Below are 14,913 nucleotides of genomic sequence, written 5' to 3'. Positions count from 1 at the left end.
GTAGCAAGTATATTCTTTCACTCAGACATAGGCCATTGTACTCATGGTTTGTTTTAATCATTAATTAAATCATAGTTTAAAGGTTTAAAAAGAGATTGATAGAATGATTAACATTACCAAGTTCCTTTTCAGTTTTTAGCTGATGTAAAAATATTCACCGAGTTCCTGAAGGGGAGCTTTAATTTGAGGGAATTTGTCTTTAAAAGAAATATTGGGGGAATTTTTATTCTTTTTAATCTTGGGGTAAGCATTATATTTTACTTACACTGATATACTTTTGACTAGGTGGACTTCCTCTGTCACACTGATTTTAATTCAGTGGTTGATTAGTGTGACTATATATGTGTTTGTAAATTCCCTGATCAAAAATTAAGTCCTTATTAGAAATCACTGGAACTGGAGGAAGGGAATCCAAAGGAAAACAGTGGTATAAGACAGAGAGAATTTTGAATTTGGATTCCTAAATAGCTACTTCTGTCATTTTTTGAAAGTAACAGATTTTATGTTAAAGCAAGTTGGCCCTATGGCATTACTATTCTCAAGAGGAATGAGAGTAGCAAATGGCCACTTCCTGGTATCCTGTGATGTATATGTCTGTGTATTTTGCTCTTTTCCCTCAGGTCTGAGCTCTTTCTATTCAGAGTTGATGAAAGGACTGGGTGCTGGAGGACGCCTCTGGGAACTCATTGAGAGAAAGCCCTTACTTCCTTTTAATGGTGAGTTAATGACTTGGTTGTTTTTTTTTTTTTTTTAATTGATTTTATAAATTATTCTATACCCACCAAGCAAAACGGTTACCCCTTTTCCCTGGTAACCTGTAATCTACTTTCTTTCTCCACAAATTTCCTATTACTAGATATTGCATATGTGACACCATACAATATTTGTCCTTATCTGGAAAGCATAATGTTTTCACATTCTTCCATGTTCAGCGTGTCTCAGAACTTCATTCTTTCTTATGACCGAATAATATTCCACTGTGTGCATGTATCACATTTTGTTTATCCATTATTTATTATGGACACTTGGGTTGTTTCTACATTTTGGCTGTTGTGAATAATGATGCAAATCACTAAAATCAAAAATGAAAATTGTGACATTACTACAGACCTTGCAGAAATAAAAAGGATTATAAGAGAATACGATGAACAATTGAACTCAAATTAGGTAACCTAGATGAAATGGAAAAATTCTTAGAAACTCAAAATATTGTTAGTAACTGTACTAGTTGTTAGGTTAGGCAAGTGTTTAACCTCTCTGTTCCTCAGTGTCCTCAGCAAAACTGGAATAGTCATTTATACCTCTCAGGGTGGTTGTACATAGTCGTTACCGAGTAGGCACACGGTAAAGCATTTTGATGTAGACCTTTTCCCTGTCTTGCCATGAAGACCTCATACTCCAGGACGGTAGCTGAGGTGGGCCCGTCCATCTATTGCCAGACACGTGGGAGAGTTGCATTCAGCTGTGAGTTTGATTTTTGCTTCAAGTAATTAATATTCCATCTTATGTTTCAGAGGGGATCATTTTAAATGAACAAACCTTCCAGGGCACTTTGGAGTTTAAGAATGTGCATTTTGCCTACCCAGCTCGCCCAGAGGTGCCCATATTCCAGGATTTCAGTCTTTCCATCCCTTCAGGGTCTGTCACAGCACTGGTTGGCCCAAGTGGTTCTGGCAAATCAACAGTGATTTCGCTCCTACTGAGGTTGTATGACCCCATTTCTGGTAAGTGTTTCACCATATTGGAGAGCAGGGGACTCTCCTGAGACCTTCTCCTGCTCTTAGGTCCTGGGAGAGGACACTATTGAAGGACAAGGACCTTCTTTCACAACTCGAGAGTTCTAAATGCAGAGGGTTTACCCAGGAAAGAAATCCCTTAAACAAAAGGTACTGCTTTGAGGGGTATGACAGTTTTATGCAGGAGCCTGTCAGGTATTTTGTATATTTTATGTCCTACCTCTTCCAAGTCCAGAGTGACTTCCTAAATTCTACCTCCTCATCTTCCATGCCATTGTCTCCTCCTGATGCTGGAGTAGAGCAGTAGACCTGTGCTCAGCAGCTGAGAGAAGGGAACCTGTGTGCTTGGTGCGGGAGTCATAGGAGCTCCTTGAAAAATACTGTGAAACCAGTGCAGCCTGAAGTGGCTGTTTCTCCCTGTAAACTGTGCAATGGCTATTGTAAAAACCACTGATTTGGCAAGCAGTGACTCACTGCTCCAGCCAATGGACTGCTCCACTGAAGCTATTTTGAACTGTTAGAGATTTTCTTAATGGGTTTTCCTTGTTTTGTTTTGTTTTTCCTTTATTATTTAGTTATTATTTAAATTATTTTAACTAGATTATAGGATCTTTAAGAGCATACTTCTTTATATACTCTTCAGGGCTTGGAGAAGATGTTTAGGTTTTGATTTGAATTCAGATTGAGGAAACTACAAGATTTCTCAGCAAGCAAGCAAATGTTGGTAAAAACAAAATCATGAATTTAAAAGAATATATTTTGAGGCCTCTGAACCTCATGCTTTTTTTGTTTTGTTTTGTTTTGGTTAAAATAATTTGATGTAAATCCTGATCCATGGAATCACCAACTTAAAATTGGATTTTACTACACTGTTTGTCTCTGGAATCACTGTCTTGATTCACTATGTACTTGCTATAAAATTCTAAGTTTAAAAAATTCTAGGTAGGTGGATTCAAGTCAAGTCAAAATATTGAGTCTCAAGTTTCTTTATCATAGTGAATATATCAAGAAAAAAGGAAACCACTTGAATTTCTAACATTCGTAGTCTATTAAGCACTTGTGTTTTTGAGTCAAAGACCCCAGAGTTTTGCCAGTTTATGAAAGCTTACAGTTGCTTATGGAATTCCAAACCACTAACTGGGAAGGAAACTAAAGAAGAAGATCACTGCCTTCCAATCCTTGTATGTATCCTTATGGAGTTTCTTATGATGGTACCATTGTTATCATCATCAAACGTGTTGCATGCTCTCAATGTGTGGACTTAATTCTGTTAGCTAAGGTCACAGAGTTAGTATCTGATTATTTACAAGCTCTGCTACTCTATCGATCAGATTCTTAGTGGCATATTACAGATTCCCCAGAAAAATGGCCTCAGCAAGGCTTATTTTAAGGAGCCATGAAGAGTTCAGAGATCACTGGCAGGATTAGCAGAATAGATTTTAGGTGGAACTTTCAGGACACTTGCCAGAAACTCACTACAGAGCTAGAACTTCAGAGTAGTTGGTGACTTTGCCAGTGGTCAGGAGGCTGCAGAATTAGGCAGCCACTTTGTGTGGTCCAGCTTCCAAACTGTGCCACCTCTGACAATTTGTGCCAGCAAATGGATACTTCATGGCTTGCCCCTCTCTCACGTAATTCTCTTCCAAATCAAAGCTTTGCAGAAGTGCTTCGTATTGGTAGAATCATAAGTAAATCTAGCTATAAGGGCATCTAGAAAAGCTCTCTATAACCTATGTGATACAGAAAAGTGAGCTAAATGAAGGAACTAGACAGAGTTTTCATTTAATCACACTACAGGTAGCATTTAGGCTTGGATGATCCACAAAGTTCCTTTTAGCTCTGAAATTCCATGAAATATGCTACTTTTAGATTCTGTTTGTAGATTTTGAGTATTATTTTAATATTTAAATAACTGGGTCTGGAATTTTTCTTTCTGTGTTTATATTATTCATTAACCCCATGAAACTCAGTGACTCTTTCCTTTCTACAAGGAACTGTTAATCTGGATGGTTGTGACATTCGTCAGCTAAATCCAGTCTGGCTGAGATCCAAGATTGGGACAGTGAGTCAGGTAAGAAGAAAGCATTCCATTTTTAGTACACAATCTTTTAAAGTTGCTCTTGTCAATTTGTTTTTTTTCTTGTCTTGAATCTCTCTCTCTCTCTCTCTCTCTCTCTCTCTCTCTCTCTCTCTCTCTCTCTCCCTCCCTCCCTCCCTCCCTCCCTCCCTCTCTCTCTCTCTCTCTCTCTCTCTCTCTCTCTCTCTCTCTCTCTCTCTCTCTCTCTCGGGAATGGAAGTTTTCCAGATGTATGAAACTAACTTTGCATGACAGGTTGTTTAGGTTTGCAAATAGTGCTGCTTCCTGAACACTTTAAACACTTCAACTGGTTGAAGCACTGACTTTTTACCAAAGGCTAGGGAACATTACTTTCAGATGCAGACAGTCTAGAGGATGGGGAGAAAATGATAAAACTTTTTAGCTTTCTGCTTCTTCCCCAATTCTCCATTTTCATTGCTAGCCACAGTCTACTGTTCTGCATAATGGGTGTCAAGGATAAGCAAGCGAAGACTGTGGCAAGAGCCAGGGTTCCTCCTGCAGGGAGGTTGCAGATTTCAAAACAGTATTAATTTAATGTGATCATTTTAATGGGGCTGTTTTCACAAGGAAATTTGATACAGGGAAATTCTGGCGGAGCTGTTGGTATTTTTATTTCCAAGTTACACACACAGCAGATTATCTTGAGCCTCCCCTCATTTCTGAGCCTCATCCTCTAATGAGCTTCACCACATATATTTCTCTCACCTCCGCTCAACTGGGTGAGGAACGGGTTGGAGCAGCGATGGGGAATGTTTGGCAATGTAAGGATATCAGTGTTGCATACTGTTTAGGGATGGAGAAAAGAAGTTGGAAGTTTAATTGTTTGCTTTTTAGGAATATTCAAATGGATTCTGTCAAAATGTCTTGTTCCTGTTTGATTTGTGTATTTCAAAATGTAATGGGAGGAGATAGATTACCACTTTGTTCCCGTCCTTAGTGGAAAGCAGGCAGCTGGCAAATGTAAATGATCTCAGGTTCTTCCAATGCCTCATGGTTCCTAAGGGAAAGGAACTTGCATTTAAGAAGTGCCTACTGTATGCCAGGCACTGTACAGGCACTTGACATGGTATTTCATTTCCTGCAGTGTGGTGGGAACTGTGTATGACAAACTCAACATATGACAAAATATGATTTTTTTTTAAGTCTGCTAGTACTCAGAAGTAGAACCAAGAAAATAGTCTATATTCTTTGGGAGCAATTTAATAGTTTCTTAGATGTAAGTACTATATTTAGCTCCACTCTTTTTATTTTGTTATGTTTGAAGACTGTTCTGAAATTTGCGATAAATACTGTTTTTTTTCCAACTTATAGGAACCAATTTTGTTTTCTTGCTCAATTGCCGAGAACATTGCTTATGGAGCAGACGACCCTTCCCTGGTGACTGCAGAACAGGTAGAGAAAGTGGCTGATGTAGCGAATGCAGCTGCTTTCATTAAAAATTTCCCCCAAGGATTCAACACTGTGGTTGGAGAAAAGGGAGTTCTCCTTTCAGGTTTGTTTCTGTTACTGTTTTATAGCAAAAACTGTTTGATCTAAAAACACTCCAAACATTTCCATATTGCAGTATTGTTTTCTAATAAGATCTTCATCCTCAGAGTTTATGAAGTTAGCCTCACCACTTTCTAACATCTCTTTTGTATGTGGACAACTTCCTCTACCCCAGTTTCTTTTACTTTCTACCCCAATTGTGTCCCCTAAATCCTTACTGTGTGGTGCTTAGCCACAGCAAGCTTTTTCCTCATCTGAGAAAAGATGTCTTTTGCAACCTAAGATCCTCAGAACTGTAGAAAATAAGACAGGTAGCAAGATAATTTGCCCATGGAGGCAGAGACTGAAAATGAGGAACAAAACTGAAATTTAAAGCTTCCTTTACTCCCCAGTTTGTACTTTATATACCAGACCAGGTGTCAACAAACATTTTCTCTAAAAGGCCAGATAGTAAATATTTTAGCTTTTATGAGCCACATATGGTCTTCTTCACATATTCTTCTATTTTTTTTCACAACCCTTTAAAAATGTAAAAACCAATCTTAGCTCGAGGACCATACAAAAGCAAGCCATGATCCAAATTTGTCTGGCTGGCCACAGTTTGCCACCCTGTAGTGGCCCCAGTGGAAGCACTCACAAGCATGAGACAAAGTCGGTTGCTCCTTATGATGATCAGACCACATCTAGTGTGTTGTATCTCATGATGGCTACCATGTTTTCAGGAGAGAAAGAACAAACTTATTTCATATTGCTTTAGAGTGCAGAAGTGGTATCAGTGAGCAGAACTTAAAGGGAAATAAATTTTTGGTTAAAAATAAATATTCATTAAAAAAATTGAAATGTGTTTTCTTCCAAGATAAGAAGGTACATTCCTCTAAGTCGTAGTGATGCTTGGCATGTAGACTAGATGCCCCTGAGCAATAGTCCTTTCCAACTCTAAATTTTTCACTTGAAGTTGGACCATAGAAAATTTAAAACAGAAATGTTTTAATTTTATTTTATGAGCATGATTTTTTTTTTTTTTTAACGATAGGGCGTAGGTGAAAAGTTGTTTTTGAATGATACGGAAAGCTCTAAGAGAAGAATTCCAAGTTACTATGTAAATGTTAACTGCTACTTATCACAGAAGGTTACCCTTGGGTAGAAAACCAGTTGGAGAAATGGTTGAAACGCTGCTCATGATGAAATCATTAAGCATCATGCTACAGGATTGGATGACAACCTGTGGTTGTTCCACTGGCACTTTACCTTCTCCCCTGGAACAAAATGCTTCATGTACTGTCATCTTGAAAAAACCTTAAGCTCTATCTCACAATGAAATTACCAAAGATTTCAATCCACCCTTACTTTCTGGGAGGGAAGAAGGATCTCAAGCAGTAGATTCCCAGTGCATTCATTGGCATCCAGGATTCTCAGAGCTTACCAAAGTTGCCAGCTGGCTGCTCTGACCATTGAGATATTCACCAGCCAAAGAGGTTCAGAAAGAAATGGGTTTTCTCTGCTTCCCCTCATTATGAGCACTGGTTTGTCTGAGACAGTATTTAGCAGAAACACACATTTTAGTTGTAAATGTGACCTTCTCTTAGATGAAATAACATAATTTCCGGTAATTACTTTTAATAAGTATGTTCAACTAATAAAATTAATCAAAAAGGAACACTCATATCACCAAAACTGGAGTTGGGTTTTAAAACAAAATAAGTTGGGTGGGGTAAGTCCTGACTATTGCCCTTTGAGATTTCACAAGTTGTAATTTAGGAACAGTGTTACTTGGATCATAGGAGAAAGGATGCTGTTTCGGTTTGCTAAAGCTGCCAAAATGCAATGCACCAGTAATTGGCTGGCTTTTAACAATGAGGATATATTACATTACAAGTTACAATTCTAAGGCTATGAAAATGTCCATTTTAAGGCATCAACAAGAGAATACCTTCTCTGAAGAAAGGCTTGCTGGCATTTGGGACTCCTCTGTCATATGAGAAGGCACATGGCTGGCATCTGCTGGTTCTTCACTCCCAGCTTTCTTCACTTTCAGCTTCTGGTTCCAATGGTTTTCTCTCTGAGCATCTGTGGGTCCTCTCTTAGTATCTCCGGGGTGTTTTTCTCTTTAAGATCTCTTCAAATGTCTCTGCCTTTTATCCTCTCAAAAAGGACTCCAGTAAAGGATTAAGATCCACCTTGAATTGGGTGGGTCACATCTCAATTGAAACAACCTAATCAAAAGATCCTACCCACAATAGGTTTGTCGTCACAGGGATAGACTAAAAGAACATGGTGATTTCTGGGGGTACATAATAGCTTCAAACCAGAACAGATGGTATGAGAAAAGGATGAGGATGGGGACACTATCAGATACTTTGTGCTTGCCTGTATCTTGTCTACCTTTTCCTCACTCCCAACCCTTAGTTTGTTCCCTTGCTTTTAGTAGAATTTGAGTGTTCCAGTTTGCAAAATACCAGAAATGGATTGGCCTTTATTAAGGGGGTCTATTAAGTTACAAATTTACAGTTCTGAGGCCATAAAAGTGTGCAAACTAAGGCATCAACAAGATGAAACCTTCACTGAAGAATGGCCAATGGTGTCTGGAACTCCTCTGTCAGCTGGGAAGGCACATGGCTGGTGTCTGCTGGTCCTTTGCTGCCAGGTTGTGTTTCAAAATGGCTTTCTCCAAAATGTTTCTGGGTCTCTCTTAACTTCTTTAGCTGCTATGCATCTCAGAGTCAGGGTCCTCTCTTAGCTTCTCCGGAGCAAACTCTGGGCTAGCATCTCCAGATGTCTCCAAGCATCTCCAAATGTCAGCATCAGTGTCAGCTCTTAGCTTCTCTCCAAAATGTCCCTCTCAGCTGCTCTGAGCTCCTCCTGTTTGTGAGCTTTTTTATAGGATTTCAGTAATTAAATCAAGATCCACCCTGAATAGGTGGGGTCCATATCTCCATGGAAATAATTTAATCAGATGTGTCACCCACAGTTGATTGAGTCACATCTCCATGGAAACACTCAATCACAAGATTCCAACCTAGTCAACACTAAAACATCTGCCCCCACAAGATTGCATCAAAGAATATGGCTTTTGGGGGACATAATAGATCCAAACTGGCACATCGAGAAAAAAAAATTAAAGGTTTAGAGTGGCTTACTTTACTTATAATCTCCAGTTTCTACATATATACATTATACTATATATTTCTATTTCTACTTTTCTGCAATTTGTTCTCTAGGACAGGCAAAAAAGGAAGTAACATGAAAATGGAAGGTGCAAAGAAACGGTGCTATGAGGTGGAACAGTAGAATTAAAAGTCGCAGTGTAATTGATGCTTTATATTCCCATTTGAAGTACTTTTTGGAAACTTTGAAATATCTTAAATTTCTGGTTTTCTTGCTACACTGGATAATCTATTAGGGAGGCAGTATGTATAGTAGTTAAAAGCATTGGCCTAAGCTCAAATATTGGCTTTGCTACTTACCAACTTTGTGAGACCTTGGACATGCTACTTTGTGCCTCAGTTTTTCATCTGTAAAATGGGAATAATAATAGGATCTACCTCATGGGATTTGTTGTAAGGATTAAATGAAATAATCATGTAATGCATTTACAAAATGCCTGGTACAAAGGAAGTCTGCAATAAGTATTAGCTATAAAAGTTATTATTATTATTATTACTAATTTTGATATCAATGAGAAGCTGTATACCTTTTAAAATAGCTTTCTACTCTATCCATCTCAGCTATGGCTGACTGGAAGAAGCTACCTTTAAATTGCCACACAGTTGAACAGACAGCCTATTATCAAGAATTTTTGTTAAGACTTTCCATTAAAAAAACACAAAAAAACTTGTCTTTGTCAGGTGGACAGAAACAGCGGATTGCAATTGCCCGTGCTCTGCTTAAGGTAAACCTGAAGCCACTGGTCTGGGTTTTTTGTATTGTTTTAAATTAGAGACCTTGTAATTTTTAATTTACTTTCTTTCTTCTTCTTCTTTTTTTTTTTTTTTTTTCCTTTTTAAATTGAAGAGGGAGGTTAGATATATGGTTGACAGTTCCAGTTCTCTTGCTGGTATGTTGTCCAAATTTAACAAGTATTTCTTGGGTATTGAGAGCCCAGACTGTGCTAGGATTGTCAGAGGAAGGAAACTTTAACACATGGCCCTTCCATCAAGAAGCATACAAACTAGTGAAATAGTGATTCTGAAGTTGAAATATCAGAACAATACTAATTTGCGTAACTGTATAGTATATAATTATCTGCTAAATTTCATAGTACAAACTTTAAGTAATTACATAAGAATCCTAGGAGGAGGGGAGCACCATTTTAGCTGAAAGTCATAGATATTATTTTTATTAGGAAATTATAGCCTTCCCCTTTATTATACAACTCTTCTCCTCAGGTTTATGTGTGATTTTTTTAAAAAAAAAAAAAAGGTTTATTGAGGTATGATTTATATACCAAAAAATGTTCCCATTTTAAGTGTACTTTTAAGTGACGTTTAGTAAATTGATAGAGTTGTACATCCATAGTATGATACAATTTTAGAACATTTCCATCACCCCCAAAAAGATCTCTCATCCAGTTATTTCCTGTTCTCTCCCCGAGCCCTAGACCACTGCTAATCTACTACCTATCTCCATGGATTTGCCTTTTTTGGACATTTCGATAAATGGAATCATACATATGGTCTTTTGTGTCTAGCTGCTTTTACTTAGTGTAATGTTTTTGAAGTTTATTCATGTTGTAACATGTATCAGAATTTCATTTATTTTTATTGCTGAAGCTTTTTTCCCTAATAAAATCAATTTTTTTCTTTTTAATTTTTGTTTCTTCCTCAGAATCCCAAAATTCTTCTCCTAGATGAAGCAACCAGGTAAGAATATCTTAATAATGAAACCAAATTCTTCCTTTACCAAAAACCTTTTTATTCTATGATTCATAGTGATACAGCTGAAAATGTTTTTTCCCCTTACATTATAAAGTTAATGCATCTGAATTTATAATGGCAGTTGGGAGCGAGGGGACAGATGGAGTCATGATTCGAGGGTTCTAGTTCCAATTCAGACACGCTTTTGATGCATCCTGAATCTCAGTGTAATCAGCAGCTGTGCAGAATGCTTTTCTACTTACATGACAGTAGTTTGAAGATCCAGGAGTCCCAAGCTTCTTTTCTAAGATAGCTTTAACCCCCAAAAATTGAAGAAAATTTGATCATACTAAAAATTTACTGCTAATGAAGGGCTACTGTATATGAAACAGGGAATGCATGAGTATATTGTGTGCATGGCACTGAAACTTTTGCTTTCTCGTGTCTGTCTGTTTCCTTTCTCACGTTAAAGTGCACTGGATGCTGAAAATGAGCACCTTGTGCAAGAAGCTTTAGATCGCCTAATGGAGGGGAGAACCGTGTTGATTATTGCCCATCGTCTGTCTACCATTAAAAATGCTAATATGGTTGCTGTTCTTAACCAAGGAAAAATTACTGAGTTTGGGAAACATGAAGAACTGCTTTCAAAACCAGATGGGATATACAGAAAATTAATGAACAAACAAAGTTTTATTTCAACATAATAAATCAATTATTCATAAATTGAATATGAGAGACTTTAAAGCAAAACAGCAGTGCAGGAAAAAAAAACTTGGGCAACTATACGATATCTCTAAATCATACTTCAAGTTATTTGAAATACACTTATTTTTTTCCAAAGTGTATAAAATATTCTTTTGAAATATACCTGTCCTAAAGACCTTTTTACTCAGAGTTTTCCTAATTGTAACTTTCTAAATGTCTATAACACTGAAGTTATTTTCAGGTTTTTTACTTTTATCTTGAATTTTTTGAATTCAGAGAGCGTGGCTTCTCCTTTTCCTTAGCCTGCTGCTATGTATTGAAACTATTGTCAAATGCTAACTTTTAAGAGGAAATTATAAATAAAAAGCCTAATTATTTTAGGCCAGTTTACCAATCACTGTGTATTTCTCTTGGTAGTATTCTACCACTTTGTGTCTAATTCTACTTGGTAGGGTAATACAAGACGAAAATCTAGCCCTTTATTTTATCTTGATAATTTCATAAAGTGAACAAACTAATATACAGGAATAGTTAACATTACACGGAGAGAAGGGAAAATTTGTATTGCCAGTTTTCTGTGTCTTAAAAGGTGTGAGAGTTTAGGAATATATGTTAATATGGGATGTGATTGTGTTTGAATGTGTGTGATCTTCAACATTTTTAGCACATGTGAACCTGTTGAGTTTTTTAAAAGGAAAGCCCCATCCTTTGAACAGGAAAATTTCTATTTTCTTTATTCACATATTTGTTTCTGTGAGTACTTTGGGAAGCAAGGAATAGACTTCCAGGTATTATTGGATGGATAAAAATGAATTTTACATTTAATTTTTCTGAAGACTTGCATTTTGAAAATTATTTTTTTAAAAATGTGTAATTCCCAGCCAAATTAAAATTTATTTTTTATCAGTTACTTAAATACTTTTGGAACTTCATTCAATGAGACTAAAATCTGAATAGTAAACTGAAATTTTCAACATTAAAACATTTGAAGAAAGTTTAGAAGTTTTTACTATTCCACAGACTCACAAGAAATCTTAACTTGTCACTCTTCTGAAAAAGAGGACATTGATAATCCTTTTTCTTGTATTTATGATTATAATTTTATTTACCTCAATATCTCAAAATCCCTAAAACTATGCTGACAGCAATTAAGCTTTACCATATTTTTCTATCAGTGCTACTAATTTGCTGTTTCTCCTGAAAAAGTGTTTTTCCTGCATTGAAGATGGCAGGACCTAAGGCTTGATTATGTTGATGTAATTTAAATGGAAGTTTTCCCATGTTCTAAGTGTTCGTGAGTCCTCTCATTATACTGGAAGAGGAAATCCCTATTTCATGATAAGCACTGAGTATGATATTTCATTCTACATAAGGGAATGCATTAATGAATAAAATGAATTCAGTGAATGAATGAATTCAGTGTTCTTTGAATTAGTAAATAGTACATCTGTGACAATCATTTTAATAAGCTTTACTTGTATTTTTTTATTCAGTTGCTATTATGGTGTGGTTCTCAAAAAGCAAATAAAATACAATTACAAAGTTGAATCTGGGGGAAACTCTGTGCCATAGAAGTATGTACAAAATTAAATTTGATCATTATGTTTTATTTTCTAAAACAAGATGTTCAATTGTGTTTTTAAGTAACATTTTCTATCATGGATTAAAACTTATAATGAACTTTATTTGTGCCTGTCACTTGTAAATCCTTTTGCTACATTCAGTTTCTTACTAGAATTTGGCTGTGGAGATTCAGGAATAAAGAAAAAGCTAGTATTATAAATATAGAAAAGTGAGTAGCAATTACAAGTTCCAATGCAAAAGGACCATGCCTCCTTATCTAACATTGTTACTGTCCTTATTTGTTTGCTATTTATGAACACTCTGCTTCAATTCAGTAAATAGGTATCACTTGCCCCTCACAATGTACAAGGAACAGCGTAAGTGCTCTGCAGTTGATGACAGAGGAGTGAGGCATAGAATCTGCCCTCAAGAAGCCTATAATTTAGGAGAGTTAAGGCAGGTAAAATCGATCACAAGACAATAGTTAAACATCACACAGAGGTATTGTTGCTAACACTGTATGTTGTGCCACTTTTTCATTTCCAGAATGTTTGCCTGTTACCACATTTGATACTTCTGACAATCCTGTAATTTAGACAAGTACCTATCCCACTTCACAGTTGAGGAAATAAGCATAAGAAAGTTGTAATGCATTCAGCATGGATGATACATGCAATAGGCAAGGAGGAGTAGAAGAAGATATTAGAGAAAATGGGGCTAGATCATGGTATGTATGCTTCAATGCCATGCTGAAAATCATAGCTTTTACCCTAAATGCATGAAGGATTCATATGTTTTTCTTACTATAAATATAATGTTCATGTGGACAATTTAAAAAATAAATAGGCAAAAACAAAAATTTAAATCACCTTAAATACTACATGTGAAGATAAAATTTCACATTGTTGACTTTATTCTTCTGTTGCACATCCATCCTCCCAGTGTCATCTCTGTGTACACATCTCTCCTGACCTTCTTGGACTGGTTCCCAGAAAACAATCACAAGTTAAACCATTAAAGGCTGATCCCTTGTAAAAGCATTTTTATAAAGAAGGACTCCATTTTGGGAAATCAATTTTATTCCATAAAAATGCCAGAGCAGATCACAAAAAATAAATGAAAATGAACCGTAAATATTACAAAACATTAAGTATATAAATGAACCAAGTGTGTGAAAACTACATTGTAAATTTTCCTTTTGGGTGTTTTCCTACCTCTGAGGCATCACGGAGTTTTCCTGATCATCTCCATTTATGAATTAATTCATTCAGTTTACATTTATTGAGCATCTTCTATTTTGTTAGGTCATGTGCTAGGTGCTGGCTGTGCCTCCCTTTTGGAGGTAGGGCAGGCAGGGGTCAGCAAAGTACAGCCTGCTGCCTGTTTTTGTATGGCCCCCAAACTAAAAATGGTTTTATAATTTTTAAATGGTGAAAAAAAAAAAAAAGGAATATCTCCTAACACATGAAATTCAAATTTCAGTGCCAGTAAATAAAGTTGAATTGAAGCACAGCCATGCTCATTTGGGTACACCTGTTGTCTTGCAGCTGCTTTCATGCTACAATAAAAGTTGACTAGTCACAACAGAAACTGTATGGGATGCAAGCTGAAGATATTTACCATCTGGCCAATTACAGGAAAAGTTTGCTGACCTCTGAGATAGTGAAATACACATGCGGTCTTCACTGCTGGAAGGACTTCTAAACTACATTAAAATTTAGAGTTATCTCAAAAATTTTCATTGCCAATTAGATGAGGATTAAATGAACATCCTTGAAAATAATTGGGAGTAGATAATTTGCATGATGAGTTCTTCATTGTCCCCTTGCTTTTCTGTTTCAGTAAATTCTTAAATACTGAGCTGGTTTGATTGGAATTCTTTTCTAGCATATAGAAACATTACTGACTTATGTGCATTAATCTTGTATCCCGCTACTTTGCTAAATTTGTTTATTAGCTCTAGTAGGTGTATCGTTGATTTCTCAGGGTTTTCTAGATATAAGATCATATCATCTGCAAACAATGACAGTTTTACTTCTTCTTTTCCAATTTGGATGCCTTTTATTTCTTTGTCTTGCCGGATTGCCCTGGCTAGCACTTCCAGCACAATGTTGAATAACAGTGGTGACAGCGGGCATCCTTGTCTTGTTCCTGATCTTAGAGGGAAGGCTTTCAGTCTCTCACCATTGAGTACTATGCTGGCTGTGGGTTTTTCATATATGCTCTTTATCATGTTGAGGAAGTTTCCTTCAATTCCTACCTTTTGAAGTGTTTTTATCAAAAACGGATGTTGGATTTTGTCAAATGCTTTTTCAGCATCTATTGAGATGATCAATTGGTTTTTCCCTTTCGAGTTTTTAATGTGTTGTAATACATTGATTGTTTTTCTTATGTTGAACCATCCTTGCATGCCTGGAATGAACCCCACTTGGTCATGGTGTATGATTTTTTTAATGTGTCTTTGGATTCG

General features: G+C 36.5%; 1 protein-coding gene across 3 annotated transcripts in view; it reads left to right on the top strand.

The window, feature by feature from the left end:
• The window catches only part of ABCB10 (ATP binding cassette subfamily B member 10), a 43,577-nt gene extending 30,419 nt beyond the window's left edge, over positions 1-13,158 (top strand). The window contains exons 7-13 of one of the 3 annotated variants that reach the window (XM_037820812.1): positions 621-716; positions 1,515-1,724; positions 3,728-3,807; positions 5,146-5,326; positions 9,168-9,211; positions 10,147-10,181; positions 12,990-13,158. In XM_037820812.1, the coding sequence (XP_037676740.1) occupies positions 621-716; positions 1,515-1,724; positions 3,728-3,807; positions 5,146-5,326; positions 9,168-9,211; positions 10,147-10,181; positions 12,990-13,014 (671 nt within the window). In that variant the 3' untranslated portion in view covers positions 13,015-13,158. Of the gene's footprint in view, positions 1-620; positions 717-1,514; positions 1,725-3,727; positions 3,808-5,145; positions 5,327-9,167; positions 9,212-10,146; positions 10,182-10,647; positions 12,566-12,778; positions 12,881-12,989 lie in introns of those variants that run through there. The other 2 variants (XM_037820814.1, XM_037820808.1) reach the window with 2 other exon arrangements.
• The last annotated feature ends 1,755 nt before the right edge of the window (positions 13,159-14,913 follow it).

Source organism: Choloepus didactylus, chromosome 2 (genome assembly GCF_015220235.1).
Source record: "Choloepus didactylus isolate mChoDid1 chromosome 2, mChoDid1.pri, whole genome shotgun sequence".
Lineage (NCBI taxonomy): Eukaryota > Metazoa > Chordata > Mammalia > Pilosa > Megalonychidae > Choloepus > Choloepus didactylus.
This window is presented reverse-complemented; position numbering and strand designations above follow the sequence as displayed.